The 24231-nt window shown below is 42.4% G+C and overlaps 1 protein-coding gene across 3 annotated transcripts in view; it reads left to right on the top strand.

The window, feature by feature from the left end:
* The first annotated feature begins 1757 nt into the window (after positions 1–1757).
* Positions 1758–24231, top strand: part of LOC123505692 — a 36995-nt gene continuing 14521 nt past the window's right edge. The window contains exons 1-3 of one of the 3 annotated variants that reach the window (XM_045257338.1): positions 1758–2092; positions 22981–23034; positions 23689–23770. In XM_045257338.1, coding sequence (XP_045113273.1) covers positions 2009–2092; positions 22981–23034; positions 23689–23770 — 220 coding nt within the window. In that variant the 5' untranslated portion in view covers positions 1758–2008. Of the gene's footprint in view, positions 2093–13375; positions 13522–22980; positions 23035–23688; positions 23771–24231 lie in introns of those variants that run through there. The other 2 variants (XM_045257340.1, XM_045257341.1) reach the window with 2 other exon arrangements.

Raw genomic sequence — 24231 nt, 5'->3', positions numbered from 1 at the left:
GAAATAATTATGCTTTTTTTTTTTTTTTTTTCATTGGCCGCCGCTTCAGTTTCAAAGAACTGAACCAATCAGCGTAAACAATTAAGCGCATGCTCAGACAATGGTATGTCACGCGAGACATCATCACCCACGGGAGTTCTGCTGGGAGGTGCGCGCGCTCTCTCTCTCTCTCTCTCTCTCCCAGCAGAGCTCTCCGTGACGTCACAGAGCTTTGGTCCCGCCCACGGCTACCCAGTCCTGCGCGTGGAGGGACCCTATAATTCAATGGGCCCTGGCTATTGTCACGGCTCATCACCAAAACACGCTTAAATTTTAAAAAATCTGTCGCCATTCAAAAAGGTTGCACCTAGTATATATGGGGTTCAAATTACTCGTAATCAGAAGCTCTATCTCTTGAGGTGGGTAAAAAATACGTAGCTGATTGTGGTGAAACTTTGCAGTAATACCCAACAAACTCAGCAAAACAACTATTAAAGTTACTGTAATACTTGCAAAATCTGAAAGTCAAATGATGGCATAACATATCAAAGGGTAAAAAATAAGATCAGTAACTCTGGTCTATCAACACATGAATGCGTTTAGCATTTCATGGATAACAAGAAATTCCTAAAGTACTTCTGAAACAATGTCAACTGATATATTGTATTTTACTACTGTTAAATTGATGCAGCAACACCATCAGCAGGACACCTCCCCTCGACTAACAAGACCAAGATGTTTTGCGAATGCTTTCTCCAGTCGCTAGTAGGGATGGCAGTTTTGGTCCGAGCCACGCGCCCGGAAACTGAAGAAAGAGTGGTATTACTGAGTCAGTTATCAATGAGTATTGACCATTGACCACAATTATTTTGTTTTTATAATCATGAATACATGCATGCATACATACATACATACATACTACATACACAAGAAGATAATCAATATGATGAAAATTTGGTAATGCATTATATATATCAGATACAGACAGACATAAAATGATGCAGCACTATGCCACGGTTGATGAAAAATAACGGCACTAACTACCCCTAACGGCCTCAGCCGTCAAGGACGAATGACCAAATCTATAGGGATGCTGACAGTTGACTTGACACCTTCCTCACACAACTGAGAGGCCCCGCGTTCGATTCCTAAGCGGGATGAGATAATTTGGGCTTGTCTGTAGTATTCGTACACTTAATCCTATGTGTAGTAGTAGTAGTAGTAGTAGTAGTAGTAGTAGTAGTAGTAGTAATAGCAGTAGTAGTAGTAGTAATAGCAATAGTAGTAGTAGTAGTAGTAGCAGTAGTAGTAGTAGTAGTAGTAATAGCAGTAGTAGTAATAGTAGTAATAGTAGTAGTAGTAGTAGTAGTAGTAGTAGTAGCAGCAGCAGCAGCAGCAGCAGTAATAGTAGTAGTAGTAGAAGTAGAAATGCAATGGTAAAATGCCGGCCAACTGCAGTGTTACTGCACCGCCAGACGCCAGTCCGCCAGACCGCCACCCGTTCCGGCCACTGATCCACCGTGTGGTGCCGACACATTATTCATTCTTAGCGGTACGAAGCAGCAGAGTCCCGGCACAGACGCTAGACGGTACAAGCGTCAAGCGGTACCGGAAATGATGCCGGCACATTCAGTCGTACCAGTAAAGACGCGTCTCGCCGAGCTACCGAGACCGCGCCGACGCGCCAGGGCAGCCAGTCGGTACCAGTGTGGAGCGGTACCGAGAGTGAGAATGACTCACTCTTACCCATCACCGCTCGCTTTGAGCCACCTCCACGCTGTATACATGCTCAGTACCGTTTCGGCTATTTACCGGTACAGTACCATTAAGGCTGGTACCAGTATTACCGGTACTGGTACCGGAATTTGCCCACCAGTCCGTGAGCCGCTCTGCACTTGGCAGGACAAGGCGCTGGCCGTGAGGGACAGTGAATGGTGGAGATGAAGATACCGATAGTAGTGATATCTATAGTAGCGAAGAGAATATTGTGTGTGTAGCCTCTAAGTAATCAGAGATTAACTATTTAAATATGGTTGAGGACACAAAGTGGACAGTGGAGTGTGGGTGCCTGCTAGTGAAACGGACAGCCGCCGCCGAGCAGTCTTTGGCTAACGTAAGTAATATATTGGTGTAACTCATCATTTCACGGTGGTGCCATGTCATAACCTAACGTTGGTAACCTCCAGGACAACATATCAGTGAACTAACACCTGCACATACTTATAAAACCAAATAATTCAAATCTTGAAAACGTAAACAAACCGATCCCTGACCCGCCGCCTCTCTCTCAGCCATTATCTGCCTCATCTCTCACTCATTACAGGCCAGACAGGTCACAAAGTGGACCCATAGGCCTAATCTTTCATGTCAATTGTTGAGATATATCCGCAATTACCTGATTTGTGTGCTATGGAGGCTCAGCGAGAAGCGGGCCTACCCATGACGTCACGAGCCCCAGGCTGTGACGTCATCACCAGCTCCCGCCCAAAATGCCGGTCCCAGATGCTCGACTTCCACTATTATTTATATTTGTCTCAGTTCATTTATTTCGAGTCACAAGTGCCTTTTAAGGGTTTCTAATGATAGTTCGCAGTGTTTTACGTGTCTACCATGCTTGAGTTGAGTGAAGTACGGTGATGTAGAGGGTGTTTATGACTTGAATGGGAGGGCCAAAATACGCAAAAATTTTTACCTCCGCTATCTGTGATTTTTTATTTGAGGTTGTAGCGAAGTGTTTGTGTTTTCAAAAGATGGTTTATCATGAGAAAAGTGTGCAAGGCTCCTGAGAAGTTAAAGATGTGGACTTTAAGAATGATATGTAGTCCTGTTAATATTGTAAACAACGTCATTTTTTAAATATTATTTTTCTAATAGGGCGAGTTGCCAGGTTTTGATATATCGAAATGATAGTCATAATTTTTGAAAAACGTTATCGATTCAGTTGAATGAAATTGGTGGGCTTTGAAATTGTGTTTAAGCAAGTCGAAGTTCTAATACTTTATTTAGTATATTTTTGAGCTATTTTTATTATTCCTTTTCTCGGCAATGTTTTTGTATTTTAGAAGTTAGTTTCGATTGATAACGAGTCAGAATTTTATAACATTCGTGTCCAGCTGCCTTTTTGGGAATCCTCATTTTCAAAATGATTTGCGTAACGAATATATGTGACGTCATCAAGGGAGGGCCGACCCCCACCCCGGCTGGACCCAGGCCGATACCTGGCTCCAGGCCCGAGGGTGTGGGGTGGGTTGGTGTGTGTGTGTGTGTGTGTGTGTGTGTGTGTGTGTGTGTGTGTGTGTGTGTGTGTGTGTGTGTGTGTGTGTGTGTGTGTTGCCTTATGTTTCGTTATAAGGGAGCCCACCAGCTGGAACCACTGACACCCAGCTCCCAGCTGGAGGGTGTTGGAGGGAAAGGTGGCTGTGTGTGTGTGTGTGTGTGTGTGTGTGTGTGTGTGTGTGTCATTTTCTTTCATGGTACTTAGCGTGTGTGTGTGTGTGTGTGTGTGTGTGTGTGTGTGTGTAATTCACTATGGTCGCCCGGTAGTCACCCAGCCAGCCTTCCCATTACGGAGCAAGCTCAGAGCTCATAGAGCGATCTTCGGATAGGACTGAGACTGTGTGTGTGTGTGTGTGTGTGTGTGTGTGTGTGTGTGTGTGTGTGTGTGTGTGTGTGTGTGTGTGTGTGTTGCCTTATCTTTCGTTATGGGGGAGCCCACCAGCTGGAACCACTGACACCCAGCTCCCAGCTGGAGGGTGTTGGAAGTGGGTGTGTGTGTGTGTGTGTGTGTGTGTGTGTGTGTGTGTGTGTCCTTTTCTTTCATGGTACTTAGTGTGTGTGTGTGTGTGTGTGTGTGTGTGTGTGTGTGTGTGTGTGTGTGTGTGTGTGTGTGTGTGTGTGTGATTCACTATGGTCGCCCGGTAGTCACCCAGCCAGCCTTCCCATTACGGAACAAGCTCAGAACACATAGACAGATCTTCGGATAGGACTCAGACTGTGTGTGTGTGTGTGTGTGTGTGTGTGTGTGTGTGTGTGTGTGCCTTATGTTTCGTTATGGGAGCCCACCAGCTGGAACCACTGACACCCAGCACCCAGCTGGAGGGTGTTGGAGGAAAAGGTGGCTGTGTGTGTGTGTGTGTGTGTGTGTGTGTGTGTGTCATTTTCTTTCATGGTACTTAGTGTGTGTGTGTGTGTGTGTGTGATTCACTATGGTCGCCCGGTAGTCACCCAGCCAGCCTTCCCATTACGGAACAAGCTCAGAGCTCATAGACAGATCTTCGGATAGGACTGAGACTGTGTGTGTGTGTGTGTGTGTGTGTGTGTGTGTGTGTGTGTGTGTGTGTGTGTGTGTGTGTGTGTGTGTGTGTTGCCTTTATCTTTCGTTATAGTCCACCAGCTGGAACCACTGACACCCAGCTCCCAGCTGGATGTTGGAGATGGTGTGTGTGTGTGTGTGTGTGTGTGTGTGTGTGTGTGTGTGTGTGTGTGTGTCCTTTTCTTTCATGGTACTTAGCGTGTGTGTGTGTGTGTGTGTGTGTGTGTGTGTGTGTGTGTGTGTGTGTGTGTGTGTGTGTGTGTGTGTGATTCACTATGGTCGCCCGGTAGTCACCCAGCCAGCCTTCCCATTACGGAACAAGCTCAGAGCACATAGACAGATCTTCGGATAGACTGACTGTGTGTGTGTGTGTGTGTGTGTGTGTGTGTGTCGTTATTTCACCGTTCTGTATACGTTTCGTCTCTGGCGTCCCTCTTTATTATCCTAGTCTGTCAACACAAACTGCAAGTAATAGCGTATAGCGAAATGTGTCCTATTCTTAGCGCTTATTGAGCAAGGGGAAGCTATTATATGTAGGAAACACATAGCCCGGAGCAAAGCAAGGTGCCTCTATAGCCTCGCCTCGCCCCGCCGTGTTAACCCCTGCAGTAACATGACGTGTTTTCATTCTGGCTATTACTCAAGGATTTTATACAGCTTCACAAACTTATGTGGGGATTAAAATAGTGAAAACTGGCCATTAATCTCTGACACCGTAGACCCTTCTTATTGTAAGCAAAATCATCTAATCACACACAAACTATCGTAAAAATGCCACTTAAGGGATTAGACTCGACTCACTCAGACGCCCATAACTGAGTGCATGGCGGTAATTCAGTGCTGGAGATCTTAATGACAACAGTGCCCACAGAGATAGATTGAGAGTTTATGGACGACAACAGTAACAACACAGCGCCTTGTTTTCACCCAACATGTTTCCACTTTCCATCGTCGTTCGTGGAGTGGCTGGCGAGAACAAATCAAGGTTCCTCGCAATTCTTTTACCTTGATTTTTGGGTTTGATTAGGCGATTTTATTGACATTAGGAAGGGTCTATGGAGGTCAGAAGATTAATGGCTGGAGTCTTCACTATTTTAATCCCCCACATAAGTTTCTGAAGTTGTATAAAATCACCAAATAACAGAATGCATAGGAAAACGGTACTGAAGGGGTTACAGCAACGCACACCCTAAATAGCTTTGATACTAGTTAACCCCAATGAATAAATGTATGCTAGTCACTGTGTGTGCTTGATATCTTACTGAAAACAATGCCTACACATCAAATTGTTTTCACCTATTACATATTTCCACTTGTATCGCTGCCGTGAATGGAATAGCTCTCTCTCTCTCTCTCTCTCTCTCTCTCTCTCTCTCTCTCTCTCTCTCTCTCTCTCTCTCTCTCTCATAATCCTAATTCAACATTCTTCTTAGCTCTTCACAACAGACAGATGAGAAAGTCGGAGTAATGAGTGGAGAGATTTGGTAAAGCTTCCAGATAGTAAGTCTGTGTGTGTGTGTGTGTGTATGTGTGTTGGTTACCTGGGCAACGCTCCCCAGGTGAACCAAGCTACAGTGGTCGCCTCACTACCCACTTCACCCCAGTACCAGTACAGACGCGTCTCGCCGAGCTACCGAGACCGCGCCGACGCGCCAGGGCAGCCAGTCGGTACCAGTGTGGAGCGGTACCGAGAGTGAGAATGACTCACTCTTACCCATCACCGCTCGCCTTGAGCCACCTCCACGCTGTATACAATTTGTTCAGTACCGTTTCGGCTATTTACCGGTACGGAAAATTTTATCGGTACAGTACCGTTAAGGCTGGTACCAGTACTGGTACCGGAACTTGCCCACCACTAGCAGTTAGCCAGTTTCGCAGTTTCCGTTGGCAGCGTTAGCATCATATCAGCCAGCCGTCTCCCTGACACACACACACAGGTTGTACTACGTCACAGCAGGCTGCGGCAAGGCGGGGGCAGCTGCCTTCACACCTTGTGATGCCTAATAAATAAAGACGGGTAGAGACGTTACCCACAATACAAAAAAAAAAAAACACACACACAGAGAGAGAGAGAGAGAGATGGAGGGTGGGGGTGACGGACTTGATCTCTCTCTCTCTCTCTCTCTCTCTCTCTCTCTCTCTCTCTCTCTCTCTCTCTCTCATCAATGGGGAGATTGGAAGGAAAGTGAAGGAGCGAAAAGGAGGCAACTCTATTGGTCGAAGTGGAATAAAACAGGGTCAAGTAATGTGACATGACCTTTAGGAAAGGGAGATGGAGGGAAGGAGGGAGAGAGAGAGAGAGAGAGAGAGAGAGAGAGAGAGAGAGAGAGAGAGAGAGAGAGAGAGAGAGAGAGAGAGGGAAGGAGAGAAAGGAATGAGAGGGAAGTGGATGGAGGTAAGGAGTTATAGGAAAAAGAGAGGAGGAGGAGTAAGGAGGTAGAGGCAGGGAGGGTGGAGACCCGTGACGCTGAGCCCCGCTATGATAAGCTTCTGGCATTCTATATCCATTATACTATTACTTTTCTCTATTTTAGTTATATCAAGAAAGAAATTATCTGCTAATGTCAACTATAAGTGCATGCACATAATTCACATTCTCATATTATAATAACATTGAAAGTCAAGTGAAACATGGTCTCATGATATATGGCCTACCTTGTACAGAAGAAGTTAAAAACCTCAGTCTAACTACACCAAGAGACTAGTTTTCTTGCACGATTCTCTCCCTTACGTTAAGTTAGGTTAGTGAAAAGTAATCATTTCGTACTCGGTTTACTCGGTTTCACAGGGTAATCAATACCGAAATACTCGGTTTGCAGAAAGTACTAGGTTCGCCCATCTCTAGTCGCTAGGCACTGATTTTGAGTCGGAAACTCCACGTGCGTAAAATTTCAACCGCAAATTGGCACGTGTGAATTCGCCTTTAATAGAAGTAGGAGAGATGACATAAATAAAAAGAATAACAAATAATAATATAATAGTAATATTGATAATAATAATAACTATAATACTGTTACGTAAGGGGCTTTAAGTTAACCCCCCTCCCCGTATATAGAAGCCTGTAGTGTAAGTAGAGAATTGGAGTGTGGAAGCGGAGGTGGGGGCATTATTTTCCCTTGTAACCAGTTATTTAGTTATCCCATGCAAGTTTCTTTGATTATTTGTATTTGGAAATGTTTTACCAATGAATAAACTTCTGGCTGGGTATTGTTGTTCTATATGATTAGTGTATAGCTCATGTTTAGAAGAGCGAGGAAGAGCCAGTTGGCACTGTTACATGTGGAAAGATGGTAGGTGCTTAGTCCCGCCATGTATATACCAATTGTCTTTGCTATGAACAGAGAGCAGCAGTTGCAGCAGAGCAGTTCGTGGATGTGGTCATGGTACAATAATCAAAAAGTTATTTTATCATGGATGTGGTGTTCTATTCTCTTCATCGGTATATCTCACACGCAACATTTTTGTGTCTGCAAGACTCCGCTGGACAGAGGAACATCGCATCCAGGACTGATATCACACAAGTCACCTGCGGGTCACCAGTGTGCAAAGGCCCGCGTCACCACACCCTCCCTGGGGAGAGTGACGGATCTCAAACAAAAATAACAAAAGCAACAGGCTCGGAAAAGACATTAAACAAACTTGTGGTGGCGGTGTGCCGTTGGCAGCGAGGAGCCTCCTCGCTGCGCTGGGCGTTGCGCGGCTGGGCCTCGGTCTGGCCAGTGGTGGCGTCAGTCGGGCGAACGCAGGCACACAGGGAGGGTGTGGCGCTCGCGAGTTCATAACGTTTTGATACTCAACCTCTCGGATTCCTGGCACGATTTGGTGTCGTAGCACTTGCAGTAGGTGTAAGTGTGGCGGGCAAGTTAACATTTGCCGAATTGGTGGTGTAGGGGTGACTGTAGGGGAGGTACGGAGGTCACCGGCGGGGAACCACGTGGGTCTCCCGCAGGACTACTGGGCTTGTGCATCGCAGTGGCATGCCCTAGTCCCACAAGCTATCTAGGCTTTGCTAACTGCCTTCGTTGCCGTAGGAATGGCTGATAAGGAGGGTAAGTGTCCGGACTGGGCAGGTAAGGATGAGGGGTCGTGTGGGAAGAGAAGCCCAGTGTTTCACCGGATGTGATGGGGCAGGTCGGGGCGGCTCAGGCTGTCGGGTCTATTGATGTGGCGCAGCTTGCTAGTCTGTTGATGCAGGCTAAAGGTCCAATCATAGACCGACTTGGAAGGAGTCTGTCCAAGTTTAGTGGTGACGGATCGGTTGATTTGTCGCAGTGGCTAGACGAGTTCGAGCGTAAGTGTGCGATCGAACCCGTTAGGCCGGAGGAAGTGGTGGACTTCCTGCTCGAGGGTCCTGCTGCTCGAGTGTACCGCTCCCTGCGAGTAGCGGAGGCGTCCAATTGGGATGTCGTGAAGGGGGCATTGCTATCTCAGTATGGCATGTCCCGGCAGGAGGCATATAGACAGTTCACTGCTCGTCAGTTGCAGGTCGGCGAGTCAGTGGATGTCTATGTGGATGACATCTTGCGATTAGGGGCGAGAATTGGGGCGAAAGAGAGTGATATGTTCTTTCGCACCAAATTCTTGGAGGGGCTGCAGCCTCAGACGCGTAGGTGGGCGATTTTGCTACCTGACGTGTACTCTGCTCCCTTTGACAGGTTGGTGACGTTGGTACGGGACCGTATGTCTGCGTATCGGGCGGTTTTGGGCCCTGGGCTTGGAACCAGCGGTGGTGCCTCGGCTCCTGTTGACAGGGCGGCAAAGAGGCGTGGTGGCCGTGAGTGCCATCGGTGTGGAGGACCTCACTTGGTGAGGGCCTGCACGCGGAAGCGTCTGGCGGATGCCAGGGGGAGTTTCTCCGGCAAGTGTTTCATTTGTGACCAAGTGGGGCATCTTGCGAGAGATTGTTCTCAGAGGGGCACCCAGGCTGCTCCGGGTTTTACGAGGAGGACGTGGAAAGGGGCACCACAACCTCCAGTGTAGAAACCGTGGGCGAGGACTGAAGTCCTTGTCGGGTCCTTGCATTAAGGATCGGCGTTGTCCTCGAGGCAGCGTGGTGGTGGGTGCTCAGGTACCTACCATCGGTGGTGAACTAGGTTCGCCGATGGCAGTTGGTAAGCTGTCTAACAGTCGTATGCCAGTTGTCAGGGCCGTCGTGAACGGTCGCGATTGCTTATGCCTGGTTGATTCAGGCTGTGGGTGCACCATGGTGTCCACCCGGGTGGCGGTGGGACTGGTGGGCCATAAGGCCCGCCGTTTTATTACTGCGGATGGCAGGATTTCCAGTGGGAAAGAATGCTCTCTGAGAGTAGAGGTGCAGGGGCGCCGCTTGAAGGTGTGTGCACTCGTTGTAAGTGAATTGGAGAATCTTGGTGTGGAATGCCTTCTTGGGGTCGACGTGATCGATCGGTTGGGAGGCGTTCGCATTAGGAGAGGTGCCAATTCCAATTATGTAGTTACCTGGGGGGCTACTTGCGAGAGGGTCTCTTCAGAGGAGAGACGGGAAGTTGTGAGTGGTGCAGCCCCATCACCACTTACAATTTCCGATAAGGATTTTGAAGCCGTGTTTACTGACAGTCACTGGACCGTCAGCTGGCGCTGGTCGGCTGGTGAGCCGGAGAGGCTTCAAACACGCGTCGGTGAGTACAAGTGTACTCAGGCGCCGGGCGTACATGAGCGGTATGCCGAGGAGGTCCAGAGTTGGATCCGGAAAGGTTGGTTGATAAAGTGGAAAGGGCCCGTCAAGGGCGTCATTCCACTTTTGGCTGTCGTTCAACCTACCAAGGACAAAGTTAGGCCGGTAATGGATTACCGTGAGCTTAACGAGTTTGTCGAGTCTCATACTGGAGACGAGCAGACAGCCGTGCGCCGAGAAGGTGCGAAAGTGGAGACAGCTGCCCGGGGAGCTTAAGATTGTTGATCTTAAGTCTGCCTATTTGCAGATTCATGTCTCCAAGGATCTGTGGCAGTATCAGGTAGTAAGGTACAATGGTGTGCATTACGCCCTGACGCGTTGGGTTTTGGCCTGACGTGCGCACCGAGAATCATGACTATGATTCTGGGGAAGGTTCTTTCGTTGGACCCTGATGTGGGTCGGGCCACCGACCATTATGTTGATGATATAATGGTGCAGGAGTCCATAGTGAGTGCTGATCGTGTGCGGAAGCATTTGCAGGCATATGGACTGGAATCGAAAGAACCAGAGCCTCTTGTTGGTGGTCGGGTGCTTGGAATTGCTTTGAGCAAGTCACCGAGTGGGCATCTGGAGATGTCGCGGGGGGAGTGAACTCCCTGAGGCAGATAGTGGAGTCACTCTTACTAAGAGAGGCTTGTTTTCATTATGTGGCCGCCTGACAGGACATTACCCTGTGGCCGGGTGGTTGAGGGCCTCGTGTAGCTTCTTGAAGCGACTCGGGTCCGAAGGCTCATGGGATGAGCCGGTTCAGAGCAGTGTGCGTAAGCTAGCCAGCGAGTTGGTGGATCGCGCGCGCGCTTTGAAGATCCTGTGAAAGGACGTTGGCATGTCAAACAAGGTGAAGTCACTGTTTGGACAGATGCCAGCTCTCTTGCTCTGGGAGTGGTTATTCAGGTGAATAACGATATTGTGGAGGACGCTTCGTGGCTTCGGAAGAAGTCGGACAGCCTCCACATCAATGTGGCTGAATTGGAGGCAGTCGGTCGGGGAATCAATCTGGCTATTCAGTGGGGATTCAAAGCCTTCACTGTGGCCACCGATTCCCGGACGGTATTATCTTGGTTGGATAATACAGTTGAGGGGCGTGATCGTGTCCGCACGAAGGGCGCCGCGCAGATGCTTATAAAGCGTCGTTTGCTGGTGATTAAGCAGGTCATCGCCGAGTACGAGCTGTCAGTTATTTTTCGATTTGTTCCTACAATCGAGAATAAGGCTGACAGGATGACTCGAGTACCGAAAAGGTGGCTCGGTCATTGTGAGTCCGTTGACTCGAGAGCCGACGAGTTGGTCTCGGCAGCTCTGTGTACCGGAAGGACGGTGACGGATGCCATATGGGCGGCTCATCTGCCGCACCATTTGGGCGTCGACCGCACACTTTATCTTGGGAAGCAAATCAGGTCTGACCTGACGCGTGACCAGGTGAAGCGTGTTATTGCAGGGTGCGAAGCGTGCCAACGCATCGACCCTGCAATGAGGGCTGAGAACCTCGTTGGCCAGGGTGAGCTGGCCGTTGAGAAAGATTGGTGTCGGGTTGCAGTCGATGTGACCCATCACTGCGGCAGTCTATATCTTTCAATGGTAGACTGTGGACCATCGAGGTTCGCCATCTGGCGTAAGCTACCGAATGAGTCGGCAGCCGCCATTGTTGCTCAACTTCGCCAAGTGGTGATTGAGCGAGGACCGTTTGTTGAATTGCTGATGGATAATTCTACGGCTTTCAGGTCGGCGTCTGTAGAGGAGTTTGCTACAGAATGGGGAATCTCTCTGAGATTTCGTGCTGCCTATGTTCCCAGTGGAAATGGGATCGTAGAGCGGAACCATCGCACCATCAAGAGGATGGCTGCGCGGGGGAGGATTACTCCCGAGGAGGCTACCTTCTGGTACAATGTGACGCCTCGTGACTCTGAATGCCACACGGTCCCGAGTGGCAGGTTGTTCAGGTATCCGTGGCGGATACCGTATGATGTCAACGTGAAGGTTGACGAAGATGGAGCAAAGAATGCTTTCTCTGTCGGTGATGAAGTCTGGGTTAAACCTCCAGTTCCTTCATGCACAAAACGGTGGGCCCCAGGCCGAGTGACTGCTGTGAAGTCGAAGCACATCGTGTGCGTTGATGGGATGCCTAGGCATGTGCGCGACGTTAGAAGACGTCGCGGGTCAGTCAGTAATGACACAGCTGAGTCATCTGATGACGGCGAGTGGCCAAATGGCGAAGGTGGCAGACCGGTCACCGATAACGGTGAGAATGTCTCGACCGAAGCAGGTCGTGATTCACGGAAGGCACAAGAACCTGCTCCTGTTGAGAGGCCTGTTGATGTTGGCCCTGAGTCGGCCGGTGAGGGAGATAGTAACCTAGCTCCTGAAGATTTGGGACCTCGTGAGTACGGGAACGAACCCGACGAGGGAGGTCCGAGACGATCCTGTAGGGAACGTCGGCCGCCTAGGTGGCAAATGGACTACGTCCCTTAGTTCTTGAAGAACTGGGGGGGATGTGGTGGCGGTGTGCCGTTGGCAGCGAGGAGCCTCCTCGCTGCGCTGGGCGGCGCGGCTGGGCCTCGGTCTGGCCAGTGGTGGCGTCAGTCGGGCGAACGCAGGCACACAGGGAGGGTGTGGCGCTCGCGAGTTCATAACGTTTTGATACTCAACCTCTCGGATTCCTGGCACGATTTGGTGTCGTAGCACTTGCAGTAGGTGTAAGTGTGGCGGGCAAGTTAACATTTGCCGAATTGGTGGTGTAGGGGTGACTGTAGGGGAGGTACGGAGGTCACCGGCGGGGAACCACGTGGGTCTCCCGCAGGACTACTGGGCTTGTGCATCGCAGTGGCATGTCCCACAAAACTCTAACCCTAGTCCCACATGGACCGGCCGCTCCAAATAAGAAGACAACGCTCGCTGTCTCATCTGTCAGCCGCCGCCTTCAATATCAAAGTATTTTCAGATGATTTTTTGTGATTTTGTTGATTTCCGACCTCTTTTGCAACGCACATATTACACGATTTAATGCTCCCCCCCAAAAAAAAAAAAATAATAATAAATTAAAAACATTTCAAATAGATCCTTCAAGATCGTTGGGAATGAGAGGTGGTCATAAGTTGGAGTTGGAACAAAAATCATTACTGGAAAAAAAAAAAATCTTTACTCTAAAATATTAGTTTGCGACGGAAAAGACGTAGATTATACCACCGATGAATTTACATTTTTTTACTAGAAAAAAAAAAAAAAATAATAATAACGCTGCATCAGATTCAATGGTTGGATGAAATTGCAAATTGACCATATAATATTATATTATATATATATATATATATATATATATATATATATATATATATATATATATATATATATATATATATATACACACACACACACACAGTATTTGCGCAGATGCCGCCTGCTATGCGCACTGTGTATGCGCATGCATGAAACATTTGTGTGTACGAAGTTCTGTTCCACGGAGGACATTTGTTTGTGCTGTCCTGTGGTAATATCCGTGAACTAGATAAAGTGTAACAGTATCCATAAGAAGATATATATGGTGACTATTGATATACCGATACGTTTTTCTTTTTAATGACTTATCACCTTTGGTAAACGGCAACTAAACATTAACCGTTGATCCCTCCTTAATCTAAACCAAAGAAACGTAGAGCCTTGTGTTGTTCCCTTCTCACAATAACAAAGAATGTACGATTAAAAATATATTCACCGTGCCCTTTCCTAGCTCAAGAAATCATGTATGATGCCCCTGAGATCACATGACTAATGAAAAATAAGGAAGATAATTGTGTCCTAGAAAGTGATGAAATGTAAACGGACGTTGTGGGCTTAGAAAAAAAAAAACTTGCCTTATGCAGACAGACTTTCCACATTTTATCAGCCCGTTTCGTCAGTTCTTGGAATTATCTTTCCCCTTAAGCTTTCAGTCGTAGAACTTAATGATCTTGGTGTTTTCAAAGCTTCTCTAAAAAAAAAAAAAAACATTCTCTTGGCCATAAGCTTTATTACTATTATCCCTAATCTTACGGGTTGATCCTTGATTGCGCTGTTGTTTCCATCGTCTTTATAGACATGTTTTATTGCCTGTTGATCTTGTTAGACTGACGCATTTGTTGGTGATACCTTTTCAGTTTTTTGTTTATTTATTTTTTACTTGTTATATACATGGCTTAAAGGGAAAGGCTATCCAGGTAAGACAAGAGAAAACAATATCCGACAACAGTTTTGGTAAAATCTTCGGTAAACAGCATCTTTCATTTTCAGTTTCTAATATTGATTTTGGTATTTATTTTTAAACATTATTTTTAACATTTTCGACTAGATACTAACTTTTGCTTTATTTTGGAGTTACCAATGAATACCTTAGTATTTGTCCAGTATCGATACGGTCTCACTTCTACTTTCATAATCTGTCTCATTGGCTACAGTTCCTTCTGCTAAATATTTTGAAGTACAGTACATTTTTTGTCTTAAGTTTCTAGGTTTTGTTTCAGGGTTTTCATATTTACAGGTCGAATTAGGTTAGACTTAGTGAGTTAACAAAGTTAAGTTAGTTTTACAGTTAATTACATTTAACTTAAGTAAGTTTAGATAGAATGGTGCTAGTGGGATCTAGATCAACAACAGTGCTTATAACCAAAAACCATGTAAGAGGCAGTATTTTACTCCATTTGTTTTATCTGAAATAATAGGAAATAAGGGCCATGCAAGTCTTCTTGACATTTATCCTTCGTTACTTAACTATTAAATCAGAAAATTATGGTAATTTATTGAAATTTATGATAAGGCTTAAGAAAGTGAATTAATAAGTGGATAAAATGCAGAAAAAAGTAACTTCATTGTTTAAAAGTATGATATCTCAGATTTTATACTGGTGCAGTTTGAGCACCACTGGATTGGTGCTTCTGTCAGTTAACAATGCTTAAGACCCAAGTAGGAGTGTCGGGCTCACCTAATGTTATTGGATTTGCTTGGAAATACGAAGAATATATTTCCCTTAAAAAGCTGTTGCAGCCGGTTGTAATCTCTCATAAGCCAAAACATCAAAGAGCATATGCAACCTACATTCTTATTTGGGTCTTCAGCATCATTGATAGAAACACCTAAACAGCAGTGCTCATATTGCAATAGCACTAAATCAAAGGTAGCTATCATACTTTTAATGAAACTGGCTCAACTTTAGGCTTAATTTTATGTCAGTACAAGGCCAAATCAGTCTTGTCTATTATTCTTGCAATATTTAGGAGGACAATGGCAGTCTCTTATCTACATCAAGACAATAATATATTGTTAGTTTTATATTATTGCATTGTTTTGATTTGTAACCACCAAGTAATGTAGAAACATATTTTTTCAGTGTGTTACTCTCTTACCAGTAACAATAGCTCCTAGGTTTGCCAAAAACCTAACTATCAGAGTACGTATAAGACAAAGGGTGGGTTTATTTATTTATTTTTTTCCATTATATGAGATGGAAAATATGATAAGTACAGATTTCACTGCATAAAATACATTGTTTTTAAGACAAAAAGAAATTAAGGATAGCATTCCATTTCAGACAACAATTCTTCAAGTTAGGTGACCATAACTCAAAGTAGAATTTTAAATAAAGGGCTCATAGAAACATTACTACATACTCTAACCCTCTTGTCATCAGTGAAATAGTCCAAAGAGGCCAAAAGGAAATAACAGTGCACTGTGTCCTTCCTCCATGAAAAAGTGTATGCACTTCTCACTGCCATTGAATTTTGTCAAAACAATGGGGTGTAATATTTAAATCATTAGAGGCTTATCCAGTAAAACCAACTGACTTGGTTTCTCCTGTGCCAGGTAAGTATATGAAAATGTTGGATTCACTTTTAGATCTTGTTGCTGCATCTACTCTACTGCTGACTAAATATGACCAGTGACTCGACTTCTGTAAACAACTTCCATTTTATTGGAAAGGAGTGATTATTAGAGTGATAATAAGAAAATAAATTCACTCCTGCTTAGAAGCTCTACAACCAAGAAAAAAAGTTTATGATGATATGAAGAAGTGCTCAATAAACCTTGAATTTGAAGTATATGAGATGTGTATGTGTGTGTGTGTGTGTGTGTGTGTGTGTGTGCAATTCATTACAGTTGCCTGCTGGTCACCCAGCCAGCCTTTACCCTATGGAAAGAGCTCAGAGTTCATACCAATTGATCTTTGGGTAGGACTGAGACCACACCACACACCACACACCAGGGCAGTGAGACAACCCCTCAAATCACATCCTGTACCTACTTGCTGCTAGCTGAACAGGGGCTACACATTAAGATGCTTGACCATTTGCATTGCTGACCCCAGTATTTGAACCCAAGTCTTCTCAGTTGTGAGCTGAGTAAGCTAATCACTACACTGTGCAGTGTGTATGTGTGTGTGTGTCACTTATGGTCATCTTCTGGTCACCCAACTAGTCGTTTCCCTATGGAAAGAGATCAGAGCTCATACTGACTGATCTTTGGGTAGGACAGACCACTCATATACCACACACTAGGACAGTGAAGCAAAGCCACAACCCCTTGGGTTACATCCCATATAAGTTTGCCATTTGTGAACTATCTACATTCTGGATAACTTCACTAACGCATGCTATGATATTGGAAAACACGTAAATTAATAAAGAACTCCACTTATTTAGTTTAGGGGCTTTAACAAAATCACAAACAAGCAAATAGTACTCCACACTGTCCCCTGTCAAGGTTGGTTAAAGACTGATGTACATTGTGCAACATAAGGGAATCTTGGGAATGTTGGGAGCATTTACTTCATGCAGGACCCATACTTGCTATTTGACAAAAACCATACTAAAGCAATTGCCAGCTGGTGAAACTCTTCCTCCCTCTCTCTCCTATCATATCAACCTACATAAAATCATTAATTGTAGGTCTCTTTTTACAGCTATTGCTTGATTAAATCTGAAATTCAGATATGTCTCGAGAAATCCAGACATATGGCAACTCTAATCTCATACCAAGTAACTGCTAGGTGAACAGAGCTACACATTAAGAAGCTTGGTTGTGAGCCGAGTCTGCTATTATTACTCTGTGCACAATGTGTGTACAGGGTCCTAGCCAAAGAACATTTGCCCTATTTGTATATCTACAGTCATCCTATTTCTCTCAAAATTTGCTCATATTAGCACCTGTAACCACCTACTCACTCAGACATTTATTTTTTCTTGATTTTTGCATGTCCTCTTGTACATCTGTCCCCTCTTCTGTAAGCATTTCCAAAACTTGTCTGTTTACATTTTTCATGTAATCTATTAATATTATCAATATTGATATTGTTAGCAAGTCTCCCCTTTCTCTTCTCTCTTCCAGTGTTGTTAAATTAATTTCTTCCAGTCGTTCTACATAAGTCTTTTCCTTCAAGTATGGTACTGTCTTTGTTGTTGCTCTCTTTGCTCTTTCCAATTTCCTTTTATTCTTCCTATGAGGAGACCATATGTATTCTAACTTGGGATGTATCATGGCTGTAATTATTTTTATCATCATATTAATTTCTGTATAGGTGAGAGCAACTCTATTGTTACTTAATATCTTATATGTGGAGCCAAACATCTCACTTGCTTTTGATTAATTAAATTTAAGTTTCCAATTTAGACCCCAAGCATAAATTTTATCTAAATCTTATGTATTTCCTCTAAGCTCTTTATACATCTTGGCAACTTTGCTTCATCAGGAAATGAATTAATGTAGCTATTTAATGCATTCTGTATATCTTATGTATATCTGAAATAATTAGAGTTGTCTGTGATACTCCACTTGTTACCTTGTTCCAGCTTGAACATCATCTCGTATTATTGGCCGTGTTTGTCTGTTCTTCACAATTGTCTTTTACCAAAAGTTAATATTTTTTTACTTTTAAACTTCCTATATTTTCCAGTTTCTGTAGTAGTATAGTAGTTCACATGTGGAATCCTGTTAAATGCTTCCTTATACAGTATATATACAGTATATATATATATATATATATATATATATATATATATATATATATATATATATATATATATATATATACAGTATACAGTATTGTAAACAACGTGGGCCAGAATTTTCATTGAAGGAAAACTCTGTTCCAAATCAATTTTACATTTATTTCAAATATAGTGAAGTACATTAGAACAAAGACAATGAAAGTGACGCGGGACTCTGAACAAACAACAGAGAAACACGAGAGACACCCTCAACACTCTCTCCCCACCTAATTCCACCACTCAACTCCACATATTAAATTCACCACTCACTTTATACCACCACAAAACTCCCCTGATCACATTACCCACCTGATCAGTGATGTGTGGCCGCCTCAATCCACCGGCGTCACCCTCGCTCACAGTGTTGCGTCCACACCTCACCAGTGCCCGAGGAGAGAGTGCCATTCCTTTTTCCCCAGGTCGTGTCCTTTCCCACCCCCACTCAAATCCACTGCTCCGGGTGCCAATTTATACAATACTCAAAACTTTGTTTTCCTTACTCAATCCCTCCTTACACAGTGTTGTAGCACACTTAACATTTCTAGCATGCACTCAACTTAATATTTCTATTATGTACTCAACTCCAAAATCCCTACTCATAAAGTTCCTCCCTTCATTTAAATTAGGCACTCAGTACAGCAACTTTCCTTCTTAGGCCTACAGAGCCACCCACACATACCCGATCCACCTTGGCTCTCCTTAGCATACCATCCTTACCGTTACAGTATCCACTCACCTTTCCCTTTCTTACATCACATAATTTATATTATTTGATAAAAGCTCAACAGATTTATAAGACATGATTATCTTTGTCTAAAATTCAAATTTTATACATGTAATTATACTATTTTCTTTTAAATATTACAACCATATGCATATGAATGAAAAATAAAAGTTTTTGAAAATAAAATCAACATTCTCTGTTCCAAAACTTTACATTGATGAAATTTCAGATATTATTTTCGTTATAATCTACGGCTGAAATTGCTCTACTATAACATAATTTTTCTCAAAGTCGTGTGGCATAAATAATCAATATTGTGTGTAATGGGTACAGTCAAAGACATACAGAAAACAGTTAACAAATGACAAATTTTTTTTTTTTTTTTTTTGTTGCATCAGTGAAAAAAAATGTACAGGTAACATCAAAGCAATGATTTTTAAACACCCTTTTTATGACAACTACCCTGTGCCCACACTACATAAATGTCCCTTTAGATAACTTGGCATTTTATGTGGTCAAATTGCATTTTTTTGTGAATTTTACCTCTTTATGTATTTGTATTTGTATTATTGTGCTGATGGTGGCTTCATATTGCCATTCAGATAAATTCCCGTGAAAAGCCCACATGGTATAAATAAAAAGAAAATAAAAAAAAGATGATACTGTGGAGCTGCATTCTCATTGCAAGGAGTATCATGACATGAATATCATGACAGAATATTGGGCACTGTATATATCATTAACTACACTTTTTTTTTTTTTTTTTTTTTTTTTTTTTTTTTTTTACGGTAAGGCCTATAGTGCCTGTAGGCACACTTGAAGAGTGTATTGGAAGCGCTGTTCAGCTTCCGCCCATTAGTGGCGCAGGCAATTTTATTTATAGTGGTACCCATATTAGGGCCCATATCACTCCCCAAGCTCATCTTCAGTGTAACCACCTAGAACCTGGGTATTATGGTGATATGTAGGTAACTTTAAACCACTTGACAAATGGCAAAGTGTTTTAAGGCTGTACATGGTGGGATTCGAACCTACGCGTGGACGCCTGCCCGATCCCACGCTCACCACCTTATCCACTATGCCAGGACTGTTCCCTGTGGAACTCCACTTATAACTCTACATCATTTTGATTCTTCACCCTTTATAACTTTCTTTTTTCTCTGTCCTTTAGAAAATTTGCTGTCCAATCCAGTACGTGGCTTCATACACCCCACTATATTTTTTATTTTCCATAAAAATCTCTGATGGGGTACTTTATCAAATGCCTTTTCAGGTCTAAATGGACGCAATCAACCCATCCATCCCTCTCTTTGATTATATCAATTGCTCTACTCTAAAAATTATATAAGTTTGTGATACAAGATCTTCCACTTCTAAAACCAAATTATTGTTCAATTAATGAATGTGATTCTTCTAAATATTTCATCCGCATATCTTTAACATTCCATTCATATATTTTTCCCACCACACTAGTTAGGGACACTAGTCTGTAGTTCAGTGGTTTTTCATTATTATCTCCCTAGAAAATTTGTACTGTGTATATATATATATATATATATATATATATATATATATATATATATATATATATATATATATATATATATATATATATATATATATATATATCTGCTGTTTACTACATTCCTTCAATATCCAATATGCTATTATACAGGACCATGAGGTGTATGTGTATTCACCTAGTTGTGTGTGTATGTGTGTGTTTCACTGTTTGATCTGCTGCAGTCTCTGACGAGACAGCCAGACGTTACCCTACAGAACGAGCTCAGAGCTCATTATTTCCGATCTTCGGATAGGCCTGAGACCAGGCACACAACACACATCGGGACAACAAGGTCACAACTCCTCGATTTACATCCCGTACCTACTCACTGCTAGGTGAACAGGGGCTACACGTGAAAGGAGACACACCCAGATATCTCCACCCGGCCGGGGAATCGAACCCCGGTCCTCTGGTTTGTGAAGCAGCTACCAGGTGTGTGTGTGTGTGTGTGTGTGTGTGTGTGTATGTATGTATGTATGTGCCCGTGCCTGCTATGTATGTAGTATCTATTTACGTAATACATCAGATAGACAATTTCAACTGTTACTGTTAACGGGCATGGAAAAGAAAAAAAAAAAAAATCTCAGGTAACTCAGACTTTCAAATAACTCAGATTGGCCTTCCCCACAATTGGTACAATTTATGTGAGGTTTAATTTGTGTGAAATTTTATCAGGTCAAATTTTTGCAAACTGAAATCCACTTACAATGAATGAATACTTGGTGTAATGCAAATCCACTTCTTTCATAACACATTCTTGATGGTATGCATGAGGCAACTGATGAAAGTGCTGCTTTATGATGCCTTTGGCTTTTTCAATTTGGTTAAGGTGCCCAGCCATATGGCAAGAATATATGAATGTGTTATGTTTGTGTGTGGAAGAAATGCAGAACATAATCTTTCAAACAGTGATAAACCAGCCTCCCTTCATCTTCACTGTCTTGGGAAGAAAGTATATATAGATCTCTGAAGCACCTCACACCATCTCAGATTTGGGATATTTTGTTGAGCTAAACAAGTACTTACGCAAAGTTTTTTACAGTCAATAGAGGTGTAAGATTTAGTTTTGGTTATCTCCTATCTCTGTCAAAGAAAACAATGCAGAGGTTAGAAAAAAGAAAATAATGTACTAGGAATAGAAGTGTTAAAAGTATATGTCTTAAAGTAATATTAATATTATATTTGATGATGGTCAGATTTCATCTAAATTTTAGATTAAGTTGTATGGTTCTGGTTCCCACATTATAAGAGGGATATAGATTTATTAGAATTATTACAAAGAAGAATGACTAAAGGAATACAAGGATGAGCTAGGTGTTATAGATTTATTAGAATGATTACAAAGAAGAATGACTAAAAGAATACAAAGATGAGTTAGGTGATATAGATTTATTAGAATGATTACAAAGAAGAATAACTAAAATAATACAAGGATGAGCTAGGGATATTTTCTATGGAGCAACATTCAAGTTCTTAAATTTGCATTCCTTCAAGATGAAGGTTAAGAGGGGACCTGATAAATAAGTTTTTCACAGGTTGCTACTAATTTTATTTTCATACACAGTGCAGTTTACCCCACCACCCCCTTGCACACACACAACTAGGTAAATTGCTTACCACACCTGATAGTGTTATGAATTTAGCATGTGTTTGATAGCTGACTGTGAACATTTCTTACTGTTTGTATGCTGTTTACATTTTGTGCTACTGCCCAGCTGTCCTCCTCCCTTATCCTAACTCATGGAATGACCATGTTTATATCAATATCATTATATTTTTATAAGACACATGTTTCTTTATAAAAAAATGCACAGTAGATACTGTATACTGTATAGGGAAACATATATTTTCTACATAAATGGTAATGAGGAGATAGAAGTATAGAGCATGAGGTGATGATGCATCATTAGCAGTTATGTTGATGATACTGAAGTAGGGAGGATGGAACAAGCGGCTGCACCTAAAGGGAAAATTCAGTTGGAATAAGATGTAGGGTATGTGACACAGAATCATATGAGAGGCAAAAAGGGTGCAGTTTGTTAGGTTTGCTCCATGTACGCATATGTATTAGAGATGTTTACATAATTTATGCATTTTAATAGGACAAGCCTATCACCAAATTATCACACTCTCAAGAGTTAGGTATCTCAACAATTAACTGAAAAGTTTAAGGAGGAGTAAAGGAAAATTACGTTGCAATGACGAAGATTAAAAAGGATGAAAGGTTAGAGAAAAGCTAGGAAATCCAGTGAATCATGAAATGAGACATTACTTAATACATGCAGTAATTAAGCTGTCATCAACTACCTTAATAAGAACAGTGCTTAGTTGCTGTTATAAAACAGATACAGTGACATCAAATCCATTTTGCTAGTAAAAGGAGATATATTGATTGAATCTGTGATGACGATATAATGAATAGGATCCCTTGAGTCTTTCTCAGGATAAATCTGAGAAATGGGGGATAGAGGTTTCACCAGTCTCTTATGACCTGATAACCTTTATAATCTAAAAAATTTTTACTTGGTTCTTGCTCAATCATTGATATTGACATCAAGAATAGCAGTACAATATTTTCAGGGGAAAAACAAGAATTGAAATTGCATGAGAAGTATGTTTTTTCATTAGGATATCACTTTATATTGATTACTAATTAGATACACTCACACTACTGCATCTTGAAATTTGTCTTTATTGCAGATTCCCAACATCATCATCAACATGCCACGCTCTATGAAAATGCCTGACAGCAAGGTTTGTGAGTTTATGTATCATAATTATATGGATGTACAGTATATCATGTTTCATTACATGAAATGATGGAATACGCTAGAAAGATTTGAGCTCGAGACATTTAACCAGGTAGCTACAATAATCACAATATCAGTGTGAAGAATATGTAGACCTATTAAATCCAAGCTCAACAGAAAAAAGAAAGACCTACTGATAATTAAAAGAAAATTCTGATATATGGTGCACAAAGTAGGAATATTATTGTCATTATCTGTAGGTAGTCGTCTCCACATACAAAAAAAAAAAAAACTTGGTTGGTTTCATATGCTGTCATTACTTTTGCATGAGATTTCAGAGACAACTTTATTTAGTTTATTCTGGAAACTCTGAAGAAATTTTTTTCTTTACACAACTAAGCTTGAATAATGCCCCTTATATATCCCAGGTGTGTTTTTATAGGAATGTTAGTTTTGTTTTCATCAGTTTCATTTTTCAACTAAAAAATATCTGAGTCTGATTAATGATTAGTTACAATGAAATCATAAGTTCCTTCATTAGTGGAACTTTTAGTTGCTCAACCCAATAAATATATTATATGAAAATATTTATTACTTTTAAATCATCATGGAATCTAGAAGGATATGAATATCTATAACATCCTTTATCTTTTGACAGCAATCAGCAATAGAAATTATGAAGGATTTTACAGAAAAGGCATATCTTACAAGCTACAAAGATTTCTTTGAGAAGGCTGTCCGTGAGTATTCCATATTCTTTTACTTGGTTGCTTGTCATGCCAGTGACAGGAACATTTTATTTAGGGTAACATATTGTTAATGGGCCTGAAAGAAAATTTCAATCAAGTCATTACATACATCCAGTTAATTTACACAAACAACAGGATTGTTCACATGTTATGGTATAGTATAGTAGATTAAGGTAGGTTTAGAGGGGCTGTTTTTTCTCACCAACTATGTCTAGTCACACAGAGTGCTGGAAGGTTTCACTAGATAGTATTCACATAGTTGAGAGGCAAGAACAGCTGCTGTCTCACTAGCCACTGCATCAAGACATAAACAATCAAGATGGAGTCTTCCAACAAGCTGGTTGCTATAACTGGAATTTTGCTGTGACCTGGATTTCTCAATGATGAAACAAAAAAATCAATTCTGCATCAATTTTTTTTTTTTCAAATAAGATGAAATATCTTATTTATCT

This window comes from Portunus trituberculatus, chromosome 18 (assembly GCF_017591435.1).
Source record: "Portunus trituberculatus isolate SZX2019 chromosome 18, ASM1759143v1, whole genome shotgun sequence".
NCBI classification, from domain to species: Eukaryota; Metazoa; Arthropoda; class Malacostraca; order Decapoda; family Portunidae; genus Portunus; species Portunus trituberculatus.
Note: the sequence above shows the minus strand (reverse complement) of the source record. Positions and strands in the feature narration are given on the sequence as shown.